At 50.5% G+C, this 22000-nt stretch overlaps 1 protein-coding gene and 1 long non-coding RNA gene across 2 annotated transcripts; both read right to left on the reverse strand.

Moving 5' to 3' along the window:
• Positions 1-1436: 1436 nt before the first annotated feature.
• Positions 1437-13939, reverse strand: LOC140897935 (uncharacterized). Its single transcript, XR_012154882.1, has 2 exons — positions 13876-13939; positions 1437-2231 (listed from the first exon to the last, which is right to left on the reverse strand). It is a non-coding gene; the product is annotated as an uncharacterized lncRNA (long non-coding RNA).
• A 2445-nt stretch (positions 13940-16384) lies between these two features.
• Positions 16385-18621, reverse strand: LOC140897926 (protein S100-A16-like). The gene is made up of 3 exons (XM_073311225.1): positions 18191-18621; positions 17656-17825; positions 16385-17033 (listed from the first exon to the last, which is right to left on the reverse strand). Exons 1-3 carry the CDS (start codon positions 18231-18233, stop codon positions 16893-16895), a joined length of 354 nt encoding a protein of 117 aa, XP_073167326.1. The 5' UTR covers positions 18234-18621; the 3' UTR covers positions 16385-16892.
• Positions 18622-22000: the final 3379 nt, after the last annotated feature.

The raw sequence follows: 22000 nt of genomic DNA on the forward strand, positions 1-22000 counted from the left end.
GGTCTAAAAAGGGACTTTTGTGGCCGGGAAAAGGAGAAAGTTTGGTGAGAGGTGCTGTCCCTGGGCCTCTCTGCACTTCCATTTAGCCAGTGTAAACCAGCAATATAATTGATGACAAGGGTGCAATCGAAATCCCTTACTACTTTTGAGGTCCTCAGCTGAATGCCATAGAAATGCCTACGACTAAATACCATGTGAAAAACCAGAGGGGCTGGAGGTCCAGGAAACTAGCTTACATGGCTAAGAGCCCATCAGGGCCCCTTCTTTGTAAAGTAAGTAACAACTTGTCCATAGGGCTCCTGTTGATGTCGGGATGGTGTATTAAAGCCGTCTAGAAATGGAAGGTGTGCCAACAATGGAACCCACCGACCGACGGAGCCTACTGCCGGAGACGCTAATTGTGTAAAGTCTATGGCCAGTTCCCATGAAATGTTAAGGACGTCCTTATTTCCTTGACCCGTCATGCTGACCAAGACAGCTGTAGAGGCCACAAATAGAGGCCTCAGTTGGACCTGTTTTTGGAAAGCAGGCCTTCTATTATGGGTATGTGGACTAATTACATACACATTGTGCCTGGACTGCACAAAACTTTTTCAGACAAGTCAAGGCCCTGGTGATTGGGAGGACTTCCAGGCACGGACTCCTGGAATCCTACCATCCTTGCCCTGACAGCTCATGGCAGAACATGGATGAAGGAAAGGTTACTCACCCTAAAGGGATGCAAAGGAGCGATCTTCTGTTATTCAGTGTCTGTCGCTTACCTTTTGCTTTTCTTGTGGTCTAACTGTGTCAATGGGGACTGGTGAGAAATTTTCCACCCTGACATTTTTTTGACTGGAAAATTAGGTTGTCAGTAAAATTAATTTTATCCTCAGCCATTTGCTTTCTGGTGCGTCTATTCTTTACGCTGGAAGGGAAATAAGTTTCATTGGTATGAGGCACCGTTATCCTGGTACAGCTTCATCCAGATTGGGGCTGTGGTGTATAACTGTATTGGTGGGGGGAAATCACACCCCTGACCACCATAGCTATAGCAGTATAATTAGTGTAGATCAGACTGTAGACAATCATATGCAAATATGTCTAATGGGAAAGGAGCCTTGGTAGCCACGAGAGTAGCAGTGTCAGGGTTAATCCCTTAAAATTAATTGTGCTTTAGCATCAGAGTCATAGCTTCAGGCTGCAGGAGTCAGGCTTTTGGTGTAATCTCGTTGCTTTGTGCTGATTTCAATCAAACCTGGGGATTGAAAAATGCAACTGACACTGAAGTAAAGGAACTCATGAATATTAGTCACTGAGGATGTCTGTAGCCTGTGTTCCATACTGTGGAAGTGTGCTACTGTGAACAGAATTGATCTGGATTGGAATTATGGGCCTTTTTTTTTTACTATGGTAGAGGAATAGAATTTGCTTTGACACTAATGCAAACGAGTAACTTTATTAAAAAAATCTTTATTGGCTTTGTTAGAGAAAAGGACACTTATCAGAATGAAGGACACCTTTTATAAAATGTCTGAACAAAAACACTTAACACTGAGGAAACGTTAAGAAAATAAACTATCCAATTAGAAATCAACATTGCAGTAGAAAAAAATCTTTTTGGTCCCCGTTTGTACAGCACCAAGCACAGTGGCCATGACTTGGGGCTCTTCGGTACTAATATCATACACACAATCAAGGAAAAGAATTGAGGAGAAACGTGCTTCAGTGTTTGCAGGATGGGGAAATTCGCTAAAGAAGTGATAAGGAGGAGGAGTTTCTTTGTAAAAGATAAACAAGATTACTTATCACTGGAAGTCCAAACTGGTAAAAATATTATAGGAATATATTGACATTGGGGGAGATAGGGATTCTTTGGTAGAAGCAACAGTGAATCAATTATTCTAATGCTGCCTTGTAAACTAAAGCCTTTATCCAGAAAAAAAAAAAATTGAACAAGTGCTTACCTTAAGCTATGTGACTATTCCCACTGATATCAATGGCATGTGTGTCTAAGTGGACAAATGCACACATCTGTGTTTCGTAAAAATTCCAGCAGGGTGGAATTTCAAAGAAGACAGTATGGTAACCTGCATGAATTTTTGGGACGCAAGCTGTGCTCGTCGGTGGGGACGTGAAGAAAGCACTGACGTGCAGGAGTGAGAGGCAAAATGCTCCACCAAGGAGAAGTTGTGCTGACAAGCCAAGAAACCAGAAATCCTTCAGGTCACAAGACAACAAAGGAGCTCATGCTATAGGAGAAAAAAAAAAAAAACACCAACCCAAACATTTAGAAATAGAATATTATAAATGAAAGCAGTGATAACTTAGACTGAGGTGCGAGCTGCAAGTGCCTCTTTAATGTGTCTCCTGTGACTTTTTGCAGCACATGATATTAAAACACTGTGTGATTTAATTAACCAATCTGTTATTAACCAATCAGGATGCTTGTACTATGTTATTAACCAATTAACTTATTTGCTGTGAGAATAATTTAAAAACTAAATATTCCCCTGCCTGTGGCTCTTTTGGGTGATGCTGGTGGCTAATTGGGCTCCGGAACCACTGAGCTCTGAGTCTCCCTGAGTTAGAGAATCACAATAAGCCTAGTTCTATACAAGCAAACACAGAGCTGGGGGCTGCTGAGCTATCAGCAGGGGGGGGGGGGGGTTAGAGGCTCTTCACTGATTTATTTGGATTCAGTAGCGCAGCAGGGTCAGGCTGAGGTTAAAGGTGCTCAACACCAATGCTCCTTTTTAAGCTTTTTTTAATTGTTATTGATATAAATGTTCCCCGCTGCAGGGATTATCAGGAGGGGGGCTCCACAGTGAGAGGGGTTTGGATGAGCCTGTTGCTGGGGGGGGGGAGAGATACTCTGCAAGGAGGGTGGTGGTCCAGGGCTGGTCACAGCAAGGGGGTGCCTGGGTTTCTGTTGGGAAGTGGGGAACAGGGCTGTTGCAAGGGGTGGCTGGGGGCGGATGCCGGGTGGGGGCCTGTGCTGGGGGCTCTATGGACCGGGGCTCCGTGGTACTGGGCTCAGGGCTGTTGCAGGGCGGATGCTGGGTGGCCATGCGGGCACAGGGACAGCGGGGGGGGAGGAGGGGGCTGTCGCAAAGCAACAGCTTGCGATTGATTGGCCCGCCCCATCGCCATTTTGCCGCAGGGCCTAACGGGAGTTGTAGTTCACTGGTGACCAGCCGCCGCGCCCGGCTCGGGCGGCCTCTCCCACTCGGGGGGCTGCCTGGTGGAGCCGGCGGCGAAGCTCCCTGGGAGATGTAGTCCAGGGAGCGCGGCGAACCCGGAAGCGTGCCCGGCCCACGCTCTTCAGACGCAAAACATGGGGCCCCAGGCCGCGGGGTTCGCTCTCGCCCTGTGCTTGCTGGCGGCGGCCCCCCCGGAGACCCAGGCCGAGGCTGGTAAGGGGCGGGGGGGCTTGTTGCTACCCCCAGGGATGGGGGGGCCTCTCGCGGCTGCCTCCCCCCCCCCCCCGCCCCGGACCTGGGGCAACTGTCCGGTTCCGACACGGGGGAGGCCGGACCGGAGTGGGGGGTGGCTGCGGACAGAAGGCCGGGCCTGGCCTTTGCGGGGGGGGCGCGGCGCGGTGCTCGAGGTGTAACCCCGGGGGTGTGCGGCGAGGGAGGAACTGGGGGAGGGGAAGGAGAACAGTGGGGGGGGCGTTGGGGCGGGACTGGGAGCCCCAGGTCTGACCAAGTGGGATGCTGAGGCTGTAGGAGTGGGGGCCTGGTGGGTCTCAGACTTGTCTGGTGGGCTTTGGGGAGGGGGGGCTCCATAGCAAGTGGGGCCCTGGGGTGCCAAAGCCAGTTTCCTGGAGGCAAGGTCTGGGATCCAGTGGTCGCTGTGAGGTTGCCCCACGACTATAGTGACTGGAAGTGGGCTGGATGGCAGCACCACAGCCCTTGAGGAGGGACTGTGAATGGGGACACTAAAGGCTAATATGGGGGGTGAGCTGGATGACACCATGGCCATTGCAAGGGGAAAAAAATTTGGGGGGGGCATGGCATTGAGAGTCTGAGGGGGCTGTTGCTCAGGGAGGTGCTGTGGGTGAGGGGTTGCTAAGAGGGATCCCCCACCTTCTACAGCCATTGCAGGGGAGCTTGCAGTGGTGACCATAGGGTGCAGGCTTGTGCTGAGGTGATTGTAGCCAGAGTGGGGGGACTGGGGCTGCAAGGATGGGAGCAAGGGGGGGCTGGGGCAGTGTTATGGGGAGGGCACTACAGCCATGGGGGGGGAAGGGAGGGACCTGTAGGGTGCTGGGGTCCACAGTGAGTGGGGCAAAGGGGTGTAGAGTCTGTAGCAAGTGTGGGCATGGGGTTCCTTAGGTCAGTAGTGAGAAGTGAGGTCAGGGAGTGAGAGTGAGGCTTGTGCTATCCCTAGTGAGAGGTTGAGCGGAGCTGATTTGTAGGAGACATGTGGTGGCAGTATGGAGTTTGGGTGTGGGGAGCAGCCCTGAGGTGAGGATGGCTCTGCTGATAATGGGGCGGGGGGAAGAAAACGCAGGTTTAAAAGCTGATTTATATTACAGTAGTGCACCTTTATCCTGCAGACAACCTTAGGGGTCTCAATGACAAGAAAAATATTTATAAATAGGAAAATGAGATTGAAACTACAAAGATTAGCAGTGGGATGCTGTGTGTAAGGCCTGAAACTTATTGTGTGATTCCCAGGCTCAGCTTTAGATCCCTTAGTACAAATAGCAATAAATGCTCTTTTACAATCTACAACCAAAGACCATCTGAAGCTCTGGGCAGCCCTTCACAAACTGTTTAAAAAAAAATACTTCAACAGAAACTCTAGACTAGAGTCTACCTGATCAGAATACCAACAAAACTGTTCATTTACCCCACTCAGCGGAATCCCCACTACGAGTCAGCCTGACCCACTCCCCACAGGCAGGGAGAACAGGGTGCGCCCTAGAGCATGCCCTAAAAAGGAACAGAGTTGGGCTGTCAGAGACCAGGATGTGGGGGGCGAAAAGAGAATTCTCAAGGCTTGCAGCTAACAAAACACTGCGGACAGTCCCCTGATTTACGCTCAAGGGACTCCAGCGTAGGTGCCCCCAGACTACATGATAGCAATACAGCAAAGAGAGAGAGTTTCTTAGGCAGGTCCCAGGCCATTTAGGTCTTTATAGGTCAAAACCAACACCTTAATCAACCTGGAAGCTGATAGGCAGCTAGTGCAGACTGTAGAGCCTGAGTTTTAAGGTATCCCCCATTCCCCCCCCCCAAAAAAACAAACAAAGAAGCTTGCCAAGTGGGCTTAGCTGCTAAATTCTACACCATCTTAAATTTCCAAATGGTTTTATGGCCCCCAGCAGAGCATGTTGGGATGGTCTAGCTGCAAGGTGACCATGGCATAGAGGATAAAGAAACAGTTGTAAAATCGTGGCTGTACATCACTAATAGAGCCAACTTTACTCTTCCTGCCACCTGATCTTCAGCAAGCAGCTGGGTGTCTGACAAGATACCCCCCTCCTCAGATTGCATACTTAAGCATCAAATGGCACACTGACCCCGACACTTCCAGAGGCTTCCCTCAACCATCACCACCTCAGTCTCATCCAGGTTAAGTCACAGGCAGTCAGCTCTCTTATCCATGCTGCAATCTCGTCCAAACAATGACCAGTACAAGTGACTGTTCTGGTTGGATATAAGGCTATGAGTCATCACCACAACCTATGTCTCTGCTAGTCTTTTCAACAGCCTCATATGCTCACAACAAGAGGAGCTGACACGGGATCCATCTGAGAGCTTCCTCAGAGGGTGGTAGAGTGTGAGGGACAGGAAGGCAGAACAAATAGCTATGTCACAAATACGGTGTGCGGTCCAGGTACCCTGAACACTACTTGCTGCCACCCCTTCTTATCAGTTTCTTCGTGTCTGACATGACCAGGCCTCCCTGAGCCAAACTAAATCTATTCTGGTGTTCTTTAGATTTCAAAGACTGTTTCAATATCTCCAAATTAGCAACTGAAGGACAGGAGGTGGCTGTTCCACTCAACACATCAGCGCAGATGAAGGTGGAGAAATGGAATTCTGCCAATTCCAGCTGGGAATTGGTTCTTTTTATCAACAATGGAAAGTCTCATCTTTTCAATAGCAAGTTCACAGATCAGTTCACTGTATCCCAGGGGTATTTCATAGTGAAGAACGCAAGCAGAGTTTTACAAGGACTTTACAGTGTTACCTGGTCCCTGTCTACAGGATGTGTGGTTCTTATAAATCTGACAGTGCAGGGTAAGTTCCACATTGATCCCCTGATAACCCCAATTGACTCTAGGGCAGTGGTCCCCAGATTTTTGATTGCACCCCCCTTACCTGATCCAAGCTCTCTCTCTCCCCCCCTGCCCTGGGTGGAGGGGTGAGTGGGGAAGAATGGGGGAGGGGCACAATCAAAGTTTGGGGACCACTGCCCTAGAGCCCTAACTTCATGTGTCACATTAGTGATTGTGAGGCACTTTGCAGATGAAGAGCCATGAACGCCACGGCTTAGCAGTGGGTATGAAGGTTTGCTTTGATGAAGTAATGGACCAGCTAGCATGTGCTAGCAAATGACAAATCTCCAGCTGCACCACACTCCCACCCCTGGGATGGGGCAGAATGTCGTGCATTTCCAAGGCCTCCTGAAGGGGGGATGGCTAAAAGCAGTGATCAGTTGAGGGGCTGCACTGTATTGAGAATAGCTGCCCACTTGTATGGACACTCCTGGAAGAAGCCTTGTGGCAAGTGGGAGAGTCTGCAGCATTTCCCTTTCCTGCAAGGTGCTTTAAATCCTCACCCTGATCTCCTCTATCTTCCAGCTGAAGCGGCACCTCCATCGGTTATAGCTGGGAACCAAGCTCCTGCCGCACGTAAGCACTCATTCTTTTCCTAAAGCTCAGCTCTAGCACTGCACACACTGGTACTTCGGTCAGTGAAATTTATGTCCGTTGGGGTGGTGTTTTTCACACCCCTGACTGACAAAAATGTGCTCATGTAGTCATAGCCTTCATTACCACTGGTATAGTGGCCAGTCAGGGCACACTGGTGACAGAGTTTTGGGACTGCAGCCAGGGGAAGGTAGGGAAAGAGAGGGGTTGGGGAGCTCAGGTTAGGGCTAGTGGAAATGGACTGACATTGGGAAGGGGAACCTGGTAGCAGGTGTGCCTGTCAGCCCAACAGTCTTCCCTGCTGTGCATGCACCTAAGGATCTGGAGGAGTGTGTGTGTGGGAGGGGAGGTTGGAGGATTGGGAATTGAGTGTTTCCCCCTTCTGTTGTATGTGTGCTGAGATCTGGAGGTTCCAGCTGTGGGGCCTGACAGTTATCCCTGGCTCCCTCACGTAAGCCAGGATCTGGAGCAGTCCTTCCCCCTGGATAATGTGCTGAGTATCAACAGGCATGCTGGGAGCATGCAGCAAGAACACACCACTGACACTGGGGAGAGGCGCTGAGGATGGGCGTGCTTGATGCCTATCACAGGTCTCCAACACTGGGGAGAGGGAGATTGGAACACCCAGGGGGCAGTTAGTCTCCGAGCTGTTGTTTCAGGCTGTATTCTCCTCCCTGGGGTGTTCTCATTCAGCTGAATGTGTCATATTGAGATCAGCCCCTTCTCCCCATCCTACCTCTATCCTTCCTAATATGTCTCCCTTTCAGCATCATCCTGTGCTGGGGATCTGGATAGAACAAAGCAGTCGGTGATGATTAATCTAATACAGTATTATAATGGAACGCCAGCTCTGGTACAGTTAAGAGTGAGAAGACTTTGCTGTTTAAAGGAAGATTCCTCTTAGTGCTCTAAAATCCACATGCATACCTGGATCTTCTTAAAATTTGGTGTGCCGGGCAGGGTTAGTGATTCAAATTTGAAGTCCTTTTGGAGTCACAGGCAATCTTGCAAACACATGAAGGATTTTTTTAAAATCCCTTCAGGCATGCTCACTGCTCATTTTTGCACAGCTCCTGTCAGCAAGTCCCTCATGGCCCACCTACCAGCAAATAATTACTCGGGTGGATACTGATCTACTGTAATGTCAAACTGCTCATTTTACAGTACATTTTTTTTTTTTTAAAAAAAGCAACCTGTGGAACTTGTCTCAGAGTGTGGGGGAGTCAGGGCCCTGCATCCCCCACTTCCTGCGATTCACTGTGACTCTCAGCCAGCCAGTAAAACAGAAGGTTTATTAGATGACAGGAACACAATCCTAAACAGAGCGTTGTAGGTACAGACAACAGGACCCTGTCAGTCATCTTGGGAGCAGGGAGCCTAGACCCCAGTCCTGGGCCTCCCTCCGTTTCCCCAGCCAGGTCCAAAACTGAAAAAACCCCTCCAGCAGTCTCAGCCAGCCACACACCCTGGCTATTCCAGCCTTTGTCCAGTTTCCCCAGGCAGAAGGTGTCACCTGGCCCCAGCCCCATCCTGGGCTCAGATTATATGCTCAGGTATCATCCCTCAAGTGAAGTCACACCCTGATATCCCACTACCAATGCAGACAGTCCCAGTAAAACTCCCACACAACATTCCCCGGTCAATACTCCTCAAGCAACTACCTTGGATTCAAAGGTCTTATCTGAAGTGCAGTGACATCAGCTAAATTTAAGTGCTGACTCCAGAGTCAAGGCCGATTACTAGCTAACTGAAAATCCAGCAGGAAATCCTCCCTGTCCCCGTAATATTGCACAAGAAGATTAGTTATGGAGCCATGTTAACCCACATGAATACTGGTATTTTGCAGCCTTCCAACCAAATGAAGGCAGAGGTGGCTGTGTGTATATAAACCTGTTCTCTAAATGGTTTAATCTGACTCCTGTTCTGTTTGGCTTGATTTCAGATCCAGTTTGGTGGGCTCTGTTACTCATTCCGATTGTTTTAACAGTCATTACTTGGCTGTAAAAAGTTGTTGTCCAGGAAGAGATGGATGAAGAGCCAGTATATCCTATACTCAATCTTCATGAAAAGAAGAAGGAATTTAAGATGTTTCCCTTTATACACTGAAGCAACCAAATAAAATATTCACAAAAAGAAAAGGAGTACTTGTGGCACCCTAGAGACTAACCAATTTAAACAACCATTTTTTCATGGTCTGTGTGTATAAAAACATCCTCACTGTATTTTCCACTTTATGCCTCCGATGAAGTGAGCTGTAGCTCACAAAAGCTTATGCTCAAATAAATTGGTTAGTCTCTAAGGTGCCACAAGTCCTCCTTTTCTTTTTGCGAATACAGACTAACACGGCTGCTACTCTGAAATACATAATTCTTCAGTTTACAATATTTTAACTCTGGTCCCTGTTGCTGCTGCCCCATTCTGTAGCCCTTGGTCCCATTTTTACTCTTTTCTTATTAACTCCTCTGGATTAGTCTGTAGGATGAGCTCATGGGCAATACTGAGCCAACTGGGCTTGCCTGAAGAACAGCTGGAGCTCCGTAAGGTATGTGCAACCCTAGCTCCATTCTCAGGGCCTACAGCTGGCCAGTACAGCCCATTAACTACATCGAAGGCTTGCTCTTCCTGCTTATTTCCTCTCCAGTTAGCTTTTCTTGATGGCAGGAGTGACATCTGGTCTGTACTGCCTCGGCCCTCATCACTCTGCTGCAATGCTGTAAAACTCCACTAGGTGTCAGCATTACATTCCCTTCTTGTTAATCAAGGCCAGAATTAGCTTTTTATATAACTTCATCTGAGGAGTGCCAATGGCTTTACAACACTAATAGATTATCTCTACTTTCACTTAAACAGAACCATGTTGAGATGTCTGGATAACGTGAGCATGCTTTCATCCATTTCCCAGAGGGTGAAATTTAAGGTAGAAGCAGTAACCAACCCCCTGCCATCTTCACATAATTAATGCAGTAACAGACATTGGAGTGGTTTCAGAGTAACAGCCGTGTTAGTCTGTATTCGCAAAAAGAAAAGGAGGACTTGTGGCACCTTAGAGACTAACCAATTTATTTGAGCATGAGCTTTCGTGAGCTACAGCTCACTTCATCGGATGCATACCGTGGAAACTGCAGCAGACTTTATATACACACAGAGATCATAAAACAATACCTCCTCCCACCCCACTGTCCTGCTGGTAATAGCTTATCGAAAGTGATCATCAAGTTGGGCCATTTCCAGCACAAATCCAGGTTCTCTCACCCTCCACCCCCCCACACACACAAACTCACTCTCCTGCTGGTAATAGCTCATCCAAAGTGACCACTCTCCCTACAATGTGCATGGTAATCAAGGTGGGCCATGTCCAGCACAAACCTTGGACTAGAATTTGAGATCCTCACTCATCCTCTACTTTAGCCATTGTAGAACGCCCCAAACCTGAGCTGGGCATAAAGTATGTGCTCCAACCGCTAGACCTCATGCCCATCCCAGGAACCAGAACAGAGCCCAAGTCCTCACTCTCACTGTGGAGACCCATATGTCATTTAAATCACCTGAAGTGAAACAGCAACTCTGCCACACTGACAATCAAGCAACTACTTGAGCAGAAGTCAAATTATTTTAGTTTGCTCTCCTCTATCTTTCCCCAGGGGAAAAGGAAAATATAAACACTGCTCCTTCAGGCTTATCTTCCCCATGTCATCTCACAGAAAATATAATTTGAGTGATTCCCCCTCCAGAAACTTAAATGTAGTGAAAAAAGGGATTGAGTAGGGATACCTTGGCCACTAATAAGACAGAAAGAGGTATAGCTCCAGAAGTCCTCCCCCCTCCTCCAAAAAATCCCAAATCCATGGTTTTAATGCCCTCCCCCCACCCCAGTCACATCTTCCACTAAAATTAAAGGAAGTGCTGTCATAAATATAAAGGGAAGGGTAAACACCTTTAAAATCCCTCCTGGCCAGAGGAAAACTCCTTTCACCTGTAAAGGGTTAAGAAGCTAGGATAAACCTCGCTGGCACCTGACCAATGAGGAGACAAGATACTTTCAAAAGCTGGGAGGAGGAGAACTTCAAAGGGTCTGTGTGATGCTTTTTGGGGACAGAACAGGAATGGAGTCTTAGAATTTAGTAAGTAATCTAGCTAGATATGCGTTAGATTATGATTTCTTTAAATGGCTGAGAAAAGAAGTTGTGCTGAATAGAATGAATATTCCTGTCTGTGTCTCTTTTTTGTAACCTAAGGTTTTGCCTAGAGGGATTCTCTATGTTTTGAATCTGATTACCCTGTAAGGTATTTACCATCCTGATCTTACAGAGGTGATCCTTTTCTTTTTACTGTTTCTTCTATTAAAATGTTTCTTTTCAAGAACTGAATGCTTTTTTCATTGTTCTAAGATCCAAGGGCTTGGGTCTGTGGTCACCTATGCAAATTGGTGAGGATTTTTACCAAACCTTTCCCAGGAAGTGGGGTGCAAGGGTTGGGAGGATTTTTGGGGGGAAAGACGTTTCCAAACAACGTTTTCTCAGGAACCCAGAGAAATGTTTGGTGGTGGCAGTGGAAAACCAAGGGCAAGGGGTAAAATAGTTTGTACCTTGGGGAAGTTTTAACCTAAGCTGGTAAAGTAAGTTTAGGAGGTTTTCATGCAGGTCCCCACATTTGTACCTTAGAGTTCAAAGTGGGGAAGGAACCTCGAAAAGTGCACAAGAGGGCCCTCATCTCAGCTGGAACATCTAGGCCAGTGATTCTCAAGTGCTGCTACCAGAGACTTCACAAGCAGCCACCACAACATTTGGGATCCCAGAGCTCCTTCCCACAGTCTCTGCCCCAGGGAGCCTAGGGATGTTTCACTGAGCGTAGCAAGGTTGCTGGTGCTTCTGGATGTGGGACAGAATGAGCCCTCTCTCCATGTCCGCCTTATCTTGATTCATAAGGGGCACTAGCAGCAGGGCCCTGATTAGCCTGACCCCCCTGTTTCCCTGCTCACCTCCATTGGAGGAGGGCAGTGTCACTCATCAAGGGAGCCCATGGCTCTAAGCTAATCAGCTTTCAGGGGGAGCAGCCAGCCAGAAGCAGGTGCCTGTTACCCAGTGGAGGATTCTGCTCTGCTGTTGCTTCATCATACAGCATGAGAAGAGGAAGCAGAAGCAGGAAGATGCTAGCAGGGAGAGGCTATAGGTCACTGCTGAGCCCCAAAAGCAGCTCCAGGGCTGGCTGGCACGGCAGTGACTGCATGGGTCCAACAGGGAGAGGATACAGGCTGTTACTGCTGCAGGGCCAGGGCCAGCCAGAACAGCAGCATAACACACAGAGCACCCTGGTGTATGGGCACTAGCAGTCTCCCCAAAGGTTCCAGTTGGGAGGAACCCACTAGCAAGGGCAGCCCGCACCACAAGAGTTGCTTCACATTTTGCGTGCACTACAATGGATAGACAAAACTTTTTTGCTAAAAAAGAGGCACGGAAAGTGACCAGCTTACACCAGACTCAATAAGAGTGACCCAAGGAACTCCGGCTTGTCAGCACTACCTTTTGCAAAGCACAGCAGTGACTTACACGATAAAGAGGGTAAGTTAGTGTGTGGGAAGAAAAGTCCTTAGTTTTGTTGGAATCAAATTTAACAGGAAGCACTGAAATTTATGCTTTACACTGAAATGATTGTATTTGCATGACACTTCCAAATAACCATGTGACTGAACTGTCAGTGTAATATTTTAACTGTTCAAACTGTGGCCACTTTGAATTTGCTATGACTGTGTGGGCAGACAGAGCAAAAATTCATTTGAGAACTGCTAATCTAGGCATTTCTTCAATTCAGATAATTACGCATCTAAATCACTAAATGACTGCTCGGAAAGTCTCAGCCTCCATATTGCCACCATGTGATTTTATCATGGGTCTCATGGTATTTGAGGTTTCCAAGAGCCCACTCTTGGTGCTGACATCCAATGGCTATATGAGAACTTCAGCTTTCATTTAAAAAAATTAAATTGAGTTTCTAGCCCTAGTGGATGCAGAGGATTGAAAATGTGACCTCATTCCTCCTGAAAGGTTCAGAAACCAAACAGCAAAGAGTGCCTCTTACATCAGGGTTTGGGGGACCCTGGGGAAGATGCTGGTAGCTCAGTCCCCAGCCGAGTGGGGAACCCCAGAAATTATCCTGAGACCTGCAGGATCTGCCTCCACCCCACCCCCATGTACTTGGAGTGAGTCAGTTTCCCTGTCACCAACGTGGCACCCCCACCACCATGTGTCCCTTCTCTTCTCAGTTCCTTGCAACCCACCCCATTTCCCCTGCACCCCAGGCTGGGTCACTGCCAGCCCCCCCTTCTCTGCTCCTGACCCCAACATCTCCCTGTCCCTTGCGGGTCTATGGGACTGGATCTCCCTCCTCCCCCCCAAACATCCCCTGCCTCTGGGGGTGGGGATCTCCTTCCCCGATCCAATCCCATGCTCCCCACTATCCCCCTGGCCCCCACTATCCCCCCGGGTGTCTATGGGGCTGGGTCTCCCCCTGGCCCCCACTATCCCCCCCGGGTGTCTATGGGGCTGGGTCTCCCCCTGGCCCCCACTATCCCCCCCGGGTGTCTATGGGGCTGGGTCTCCCCCTGGCCCCCACTATCCCCCCCGGGTGTCTATGGGGCTGGGTCTCCCCCTGGCCCCCACTATCCCCCCCGGGTGTCTATGGGGCTGGGTCTCCCCCTGGCCCCCACTATCCCCCCCGGGTGTCTATGGGGCTGGGTCTCCCCCTGGCCCCCACTATCCCCCCCGGGTGTCTATGGGGCTGGGTCTCCCCCTGGCCCCCACTATCCCCCCCGCCACCCCCCCGGGTGTCTATGGGGCTGGGTCTCCCCCTGCCCCCCACTATCCCCCCGGGTATCTATGGGGCTGGGTCTCCCCCTGCCCCCCACTATCCCCCCGCCACCCCCCCCCGGGGTCTCTGGGGCTGGGTCTCTCCCCTCGGACCCGCGCACCCTTTGCCCCGGCCGGGGGGGGGGGGGGGTAACAGACACTCACCGTCCTGCTGCTCGGGCGGCGGCCAAAATGGCGACAGAAGCTTAACCACAAACCCACCGAGGGCGCGGTTGGAGCGGGGCCAACGGCCGGCAGTTGTAGCTAGTGGCGGCCTGGGATTGGCTGACAGGGCCCGGCGGGGGCGGGGCCGGGGGGGTGACGGGCAGGAGGTGGCTGGGGCGGGGCCGGCTCGAGGGGGGCCCCTCGCTACGTTCTGCTGGCAGGAGCCCGGCCCGCTCCCCAGCGTCGCCCCTCGCCCGCCCCAGCGCGGACCCCCTCAGCGACCCCCCCCCCCGCACACCGGGCTGCCCAGCGCCCCGGGGAGACCAGACGCAGCGCACGTGTCGGCGGGGTCCGCGTGGGCTCGGCCCCGGCCCCTGGCGCGGAGCTGTGGGAAGGGACTGATCGCCTTGGCTGGGGCACACGGGGCCGCTTGCCCAAGGGTCACGTTGGCTGCTGCGGGGATCCCCCCCCCCGGTCTCTCTGTTATTAACAAAGCGTTGGTAGCCTGGTTCTGTGAATCAAGGGCAGCAGAGCGGGGGGGGGGGTGACTTGAGAGGTGGGCACCCTCCCCCCAGGGGCACCCTCATAGAATATCAGGGTTGGAAGGGACCTCAGGAGATCATCTAGTCCAACCCCCTGCTCAAAGCAGGACCAATCCTCAATTTTTGCCCCAGATCCGTAAATGGCTCCCTCAAGGATTGAACTCACAACCCTGGGTTTAGCAGGCCAATGCTCAAACCACTGAGCTATCCCTCCTCCCGAATACCTTCCTCCTGATACCGCCTTGTAGAGAGCAGAGTTACCGAGAGCTTTGGGTTTGACGGGACCGCCGGTAACAGGCAGGCGGAAGCTTTTCCCTTGAAGGTTTCCGGGGGCGGGGGGGGGGGTGGGGAGAGATCCCGATGGAGGAGGATCCTGTAGTGGGAGTCCAGGAGGCAGGTTCTTCCTCCACTGGAAGGTTTGGGGGATTCTATCCATTGAGGTAAACGACTGGGCTGGGGTGGTTCAGGGACGGAAGGGGATCGAAAAGGGAAGAGGTCCAGGGTGTTCTACTGGGGGAATCAGGGAAGCAAGGGGCCTGGGCGTGCAGTGACTCCTGTATTGGCGGGGATATGGGGGGGATCTAGGCAGGAGGTGTCTCCTTTTTGGACTACGAATCCTTGGTGAATCCCAGGCTGTTTCCCCAAGCTCTTCACAGAGCAGGATGTCACGTACCCTAGAGAGAGGTGGAATGGCAGGAAAGGGAATCTCTCCGCTCCTTGCCACAAGCACAGAATGATCAACGTCTATTCTGGCTGAACATCAGTGACTTCTCTAGTCATGATGCTCAGGTGATTTTTTGGCCACTGATCTAATCTGCTGGTTCACATGATTTATTCACTGGAATCTAGCTCCCCTGCAGGCTGGAGAACTGTCCGGTTTGAATCCATGAGAGGGAGCTTTGTCGGCCACCCCAACAGGAGAGGGAAGCAGAGAAAGACAAGGAACCCCCTATTTAATTTTCCAGTGAGGGGCTGTGACAGTAGAGCACAGCATTAACACCTGGAAAGACAAAGAGAACTGACAAGGGGTGGGTGGATGGAACTGGGTGGGGGGTGGAAAGAACTGAGTATGCGTAGATTAATGGGGGGGGTGAGGAATGGAGGAGAGAAGTCCCTCCATTGGGAGCTCAAAAAAAAGGGGGGGGGGGGCTCTGAGCAGGGAGGGAGGGATATTTTTCCACGGGGAGGGAGGGGGTATTCAGGCAGGAGAGTAGTTTTGTGAACTAGTTACATGCCAATTTAGTGACTGTTTGGAAATTTGAATTGAAATTGAAACATTAATACACACTTATTAATTCTCACTTATCCTTCAGCTCTGAGAAAACTTGCTTTCCATGGGCCACAGGGACTGATCCATGTGCAAAAGGAGTGATGGATTCTCCTTTCCCCAGCTCCCAAAGCAAAGACTTGTGATATGGCCATTACCGGTGGGCAATCAGGAAAAGACATTTCAAAAAGTATGCAGGATTTTTAAAGGGCCAGGGGCGGGGGGGGGGTTTCCTGTCTGCATGACCCCTGGGCAGTGGAGTTCACAGTTGTGACCAGAGTGGTCCCTGTCAGGCATTGTGGGACAGCTGCTGGAGGACGGACATAGGTCACAGAGGGTCTACACTCGCACTGCATCAATCTCAGTAGGTTGGGAAGGTCACGGAGCACGTGGGAAGGTCACAGAGTAGGTGTGGGTGGCAGACAGGTTGGGAAGGTCAGAGAGCGGGTGGAGACAGCAGAGCGGGTGGAGACGGCAGGGCAGGGAGGATGGCAGGGCGGGTGCTGGGAGGGTGGCAGGGCGGCTGAGAAGGTCCCAGAACCTTTCATCAGAACTTGGCCTGTCCACAGCGTGACAATGATGTGCCCAGCCCGGGAGCGCCCCACTGCCCTCTGCTGGCTGTGCGCTGTCCTGCGCGTCCACGCATCGGAACCGACCCATTCAGTCCGGGCTGCAGTAAGAGGAGAGGCGCGGCCGGAGCTCAGAGCGGGCTCTTTATTCAAGCTGTGTTACCGAGTGACAGCGGGGCGGTGGGTGGCGCGGGGAGAACAGGCCATAGGGGGTGGGGGAGAGATCCCAGTGATGGGGCCGGGATCGGCGGGGGAGCCCAGCTGATGGAGAGCTGGGTAGTGTGGGGCTCCCATGCCAGGGCTGGAGGGGAGATGGGTGACATGGGGAGCACAAGCCAGGGCGGATTCGGGGTGTACAGGGTGGCTCCCAGCAGTGGGGGTGAGGGGGAGCAAAGGCCAAGGGGTGATCAGGATGGGATCTAGGCATGGGGGACAGGGCCAGCTGCAGCAGCATGAGACGTGCAGGATGGGGACGGGGATGGGGGGTGGGCAGACAGATTAAGGTCGCTGGGTTTAGCAGGGGCGTGGTGTGGTGGGGGAGGTGCAGGTTTGCTTTGAGTGCTTCAGGCAAAGGGTTTGGGGGCATTTCCCGATGAGGCGCGTGCCTCAGTTTCCCCACCAGACACCGCTTCCCGGTCGCTACTCGTTATAAGTGCTGCGCCGGATCACGCGGCAAATCTCTACAATGAGATCCCAGTACTCGTCGAAGGAGATCTTCTGATCGTTGTTGGCATCCACCTTCTTAAACAGGTCCAGCGCTGCCTGCTGGTCCTCGGAGCTCTAAAATGCACCCGGGAGATAGCAAGTCACTGCTGGGGAACCATCGGGCACCTGGATCAGGAAGGGGCTTTGCTGCCCTTTGTGTGTCTGTGTGAGTGTGTGCACGCTGCTGCCCCCTGCTGCAGGGGGTCAGACTAGCAGGGCTCCCCACACACAGACATACGTGAGGGTGTGTGAAGGAGAAGTGAGATACAAGTCAAGCTTGAGGCCCATTGGCAGAGCTGTGAGGGCTGTCGGGACCCACTGCTGGCATCGCGGGGGGTCTGTGGGTCGGGATTTAGTGGCACTGGCAGAGCTAGCTCCTGGGAGAGCAGGGGGATGTGGATCGGGACTGAGGGGTGCCAGCGGGGCGCTGTGTGTGTGGGGAGCCAGGGCTAAGCTAATTGGGGTCTCTGAGTGGGGAGTGAGGGGCACCAGCAGAGTTGTGGGGGGAGCCCAGGGCTGGGAGAGCAGGGGGCTGTGGGTTGCTATTGAGGGGCCCCAGTGGAGTTGGCGGGGAGCCTAGGGCTGGGACAGAAGGGCACTGGAGGGCAGGGTTGAGGGTCACAGACAGACCCCCCTTTGCTAGGAGCCAGTGGTTGATGTCTCCAGTTGCCTTGGGGGGCCAGTAGCCGGGTCTCACCGTGAGCTGATGGCTCAGCTCATTGCTGAGCAACGTCTGGAAAGCCGCCTGGTCCAGCTCCTTAGCTCCCTCGAAGCCCTCGGCGTATCTGTAGAAGCTGCCCACGATGGCATGGAGGCCCCGTTCCAGCTCAGAGCCCTCCCCCTCCATCTCGGCCGGCTTCCTCCCACCTCCAAAGCAAAGGCAGACGGTGTCACTGTGGGCCCACCAGCCCCAGAGACCTCAGCTAGGAGCCCATGTCCTGGGAAGGCTGGGGAATACCTGCTGCTGGGGACACCAGACCTACTGCAGTCTGGGAGTGGGGTGGATGGCGCTGTGTGTGGGGCTAGCGAGACAGATGCGGCCCAGCTCTGCTACGATGATAATTGTGGGGAAAGGGGGCGGGTGTTGAGAAAATGTTGCATTAAATTGAAGAGAGACCCTAGGATTTGGGCCATTATTATTGGCTGGTGTGGTGAAGGCTCCATGCAGAACTTCAGCGAACCAGTTCCCCAGGGCCCAGAATGGTGAGATTCGTTAACGACGCGTCTCTTACCGCTCCTGTCCCCGGACGGCTCCGGCTGCAAACTCTGCCCCATGGGCCCGCAGGGGAAAGTGCTCCTGGTTTGCTATAGAGACGAGAATTGGGTGTGAGCACCCTGACGACTGCTCGGCAAACCTGTAAGGCTCAGGCCGAGACTGTAGCCTTGAAAAGTAGTAAGTTAGAAATGGACAGTATGCAAACTATGGCCATGACTGTTAAATGGTTAAGACGACATGCCGGGGGCTAGTAACAAGAACAGAAAAAGAGTTAAAAGAAACAAGAGAAAGAGCAGAGGCTGGGAAGCAGGCAATGCAGAGACATGATACCTTAAGGCAAGCACCAAAACAGCCTACAAGGGTGGAAACAGCTGTAGAGAAACTGCGAAAGAGAGACCTGCCGCCCCCTGGTCTGAGTCTTGCTGGGCAGCGACACACTTTGGGCTCTTTTGTAGAGCCTGAACAATGGGGACAGAAAGGGAACGTGGTGGCCAGAGCAGAATTAAAAGCTGGAACATGGAATGATTGGAATGGGTGCTGCAATGGGGACATTGGGAATAACCCAAACCGGCCACCTAACAAGCCACGGGCAGGGGTCACCCGTAGGATAAGAGCCAGGTTCCTGTAAAACCTGAACCAAGACCTAGACCGAACGGGAGCAGTAAGTGCCCAGGAGGGAGAAGTAGCAAACAATACTGCCACTGGGTTGGTAAATCAGATGAAGTTAAAAATGGACCAGGTGACAGAGCACCTGAGGAGACAGGAGCTGTGATTTGATCGCAGGGGAGTGATAAAAAAGAACTTCCAAGTGAAAACCCGAGAGTGAGTGGGTTAACACCTGGGATTGCCGCATTGACACCTGGAGGTGCCCAGGAACAGTTAACTGCAGCTGGCAAGGGCCCTCCTGCAATCCAGTTGGCAGGCAGACAAAAGCAACAGACACTGGGGGAACAAACTCAAGTTTTTCAAGAGCAGGCAACAACCCCCACTCTCCGCTGAGAGCCAGGATCTAAACCAGGGGTGCGGGTTCCCGACGTGTTTCACCCCCGGAGCCTCATTCCTTGCTCACAGCTCATAATATAATCTTTATTCTCAAAGATTTTACCATACTGGTTAAGTTTTCCTTTATGTCCTCTCTCCGTTTGCTAAACTCACTGCTGCTGCCTGTACTTTAAGACAACGTGACAGAGTTCACTAATTGCCCTTGGCTCAGGTCTCCCTCCCTTCCTAGGTCGCTTCTCAGCCCGTTCCCCCCGCCTCCCTTCACTTCTGCCCTCTCCTCCTTTTAAAAGTGAAAAGTTACAGTTATTACAGAACCCTCCCTCGCTGAAAAAGACGAAGCAACTGAAAACAAAACAACAAACGAACAAAGAAAACAAGCTAACAACTTTCTTTTTAATAAGTACATAAGAACAGCTATACTGGGTCAGACCAAATGTACATCAAGCCCAGTATCCTGTCCTCTGACAGTGGCCAATGGCAGGTGCCCCAAAGGGAATGAACAGACAGGTTATCATCAAGTGATCCATCCTTTGTTATCCAATCCCAGCTTCTGGCAAACAGAGGCTACAGACACCATTCCTGCCCATCCTGGTTCATAGCCATTGATGAACCTATCCTCCATGAATCTACCTAGCTCCCTTTTGAACCCCGTTATAGTATTGGCCTTCACAATCCCTCTGGCAAGGAGTTCCAGAGGTTGACAGTGCGTTGCATGAAAAAATACTTTCTTATGTTTGTTTTAAACCTGCTACCTATTTCATTTGGTGGCCCCTTGTTCTTGTATTATGAGAAGGAGTAAATAACACTTCCTTATTTACTTTCTCTAGACCACGCATGACTTTATAGACCTCTATCATATTCCCCCTTAGTCACTTCTTTTCCAAGCTGAAAAGTCCCAGTCTTATTAATCTCTCCTCATAGGGAAGCTGTTCTATACCCCTAATAATTTTTGTTGCCCTTTTCTGAACCTTTTCCAGTTCCAAGATTCCTTTTTTGAGATGGGGCGACCACATCTGCATGCCGTATTCAAGGTGTATAAGCACAGGGAATTAATTATTTTAACCCTTCAGGAATGCAGCAGCTGGAATTACTCCTAACTTTTGTGAAGATAGGGCTGCCAAGCAACAGAAATGCAGACCCTGCTTCTAATCCTAAACACGGACTGAGATTTGTAACATGACCTTGTCTTATTTCCGTGTAATAGCATTTTTAAAAACGATTGCAAGTTCATTTTGCATGTCGTATATATTATCCTGTGTTGTATGTTGTTTGTGTCATATGACTATTAATAAAAAAACGTGTTGCAACAAGTCAGTTTTATACTTTTTGTAACAGACGTGGTACCGCTCTGTTTGGCATATAATTATTATCATACCTATTCATTTGTTTGCAAAGCGCAAAAAGGCCTGAGTGATAAATAGATGTGTATATATTTTTGCCTCAACAAGTCATGTAATTGCAAACAAAAAGAATTCTCTTTTTTATTAATCACAGCTTTTTTATTCAAAGGAAACCATGTAAGGGGAAACCTCAGTGTTGATGTAAAGGTAACAAGAGCAAAATGTCAATTTGGGGGGGGCAGGGGTTATTTTATTAGGGCTGTCAAACGCTTAACAAAATGAATCGTGATCAATCGCAGCTTTCATCGCACTGTTCAGCAATCATTGAATACCATTCATGTGCTCCTTCATGCTTCGGCCACCATTCCAGAGGGCACGCTGCGGATGCTTGTTTAAAAAATGCCTTAATTTGTGGCTCAACTCCTTGGGGGAGAAGTGTATGTCTCCTGCTCCATGGTTTTATCCGCATTCTGACGTATATATTTCATGTTCTAGCAGTCTCAGATGACGACCCAGCACATGTTGTTCAATTTAAGAACACTTTCATTGCAGATTTGACCAAACTCAAAGAAAGTACCAATGAAAGATTTGGAAAGGGGTGAGGGATAGCTCAGTGGTTTGAGCATTGGCCTGCTAAACCCAGGGTTGTGAGTTCAATCCTTGAGGGGGCCATTTAGGGATGTGGGGCAAAAATTGGGAATTGGTGAGCAGGGGGTTGGACTAGATGACCTCCTGAGGTCCCTTCCAACCCTGATATTCTATGATTCTATGAAAGCGAGCTACAGCACTAGGTTCAAGGACCTGAAGTGCCTTCCAAAATCTGAGAAGGAGGAGGTGTGGAGCATGCTGTCAAGAGTCTTAAAAAAGTAACACTCCAATTAGAGAACTACAGAACCCAAATCCCCCAAAAAGAAAATCAACCCTCTGCTGGTGGCATCTGACTCAGGTGATGAAAGTGAACATGCCTCGGTCCACTCTGCTTTGGATCGTTATCGAGCAGAACCTGTCATCAGCATGGACGCATGTCCTCTGGAATGGTGTTCGAAGCATGAAGGGGCACATGAATGTTGAGCATATCTGGCACGTAAATACCTTGCAACACCGGCTACAACAGTGCCATGTGCATACCTGTTCTCACTTTCAGGTGACATTGTAAATAAGAAGGGGGCAGCAATATCTCCCACAAATGTAAACAAACTTGTTTGTCTTAGCGATTGGCTGAACGAGAAGTAGGACTGAGTGGACTTGTAGGCTCTAAAGTTTTTGAGTGCAGTTATGTAAAAAACAAATAATTCTACATTTGTAGAATTTGTAAGTTACACTTTCACGATAAAGAGATTGCACTACAGTACTTGTATTAGGTGAATTGAAAAATACTATTTCTTTTGTTTCTTTTTACAGTGCAAATATTTGTAATCAAAACTAATATAAAGTGAGCACTTTACTCTTTGTATTCTGTGTTGTAATAGAAATCAATATATTTG

The sequence above is a fragment of the Lepidochelys kempii genome, chromosome 14 (assembly GCF_965140265.1).
Source record: "Lepidochelys kempii isolate rLepKem1 chromosome 14, rLepKem1.hap2, whole genome shotgun sequence".
Taxonomy (NCBI): Eukaryota; Metazoa; Chordata; order Testudines; family Cheloniidae; genus Lepidochelys; species Lepidochelys kempii.

Coding starts and splice junctions, on each gene's coding strand:
- LOC140897926 (XM_073311225.1), bottom strand. CDS start 18,233: ATGGGGCAGAGTTTGCAGCCGGAGCCGTCCGGGGACAGGAGCG. Junction 17,826..18,190: donor GCCGTCCGGGGACAGGAGCG/GTAAGAGACGCG, acceptor TTTGCTTTGGAG/GTGGGAGGAAGCCGGCCGAG. Junction 17,034..17,655: donor AGCTGAGCCATCAGCTCACG/GTGAGACCCGGC, acceptor GGTGCATTTTAG/AGCTCCGAGGACCAGCAGGC.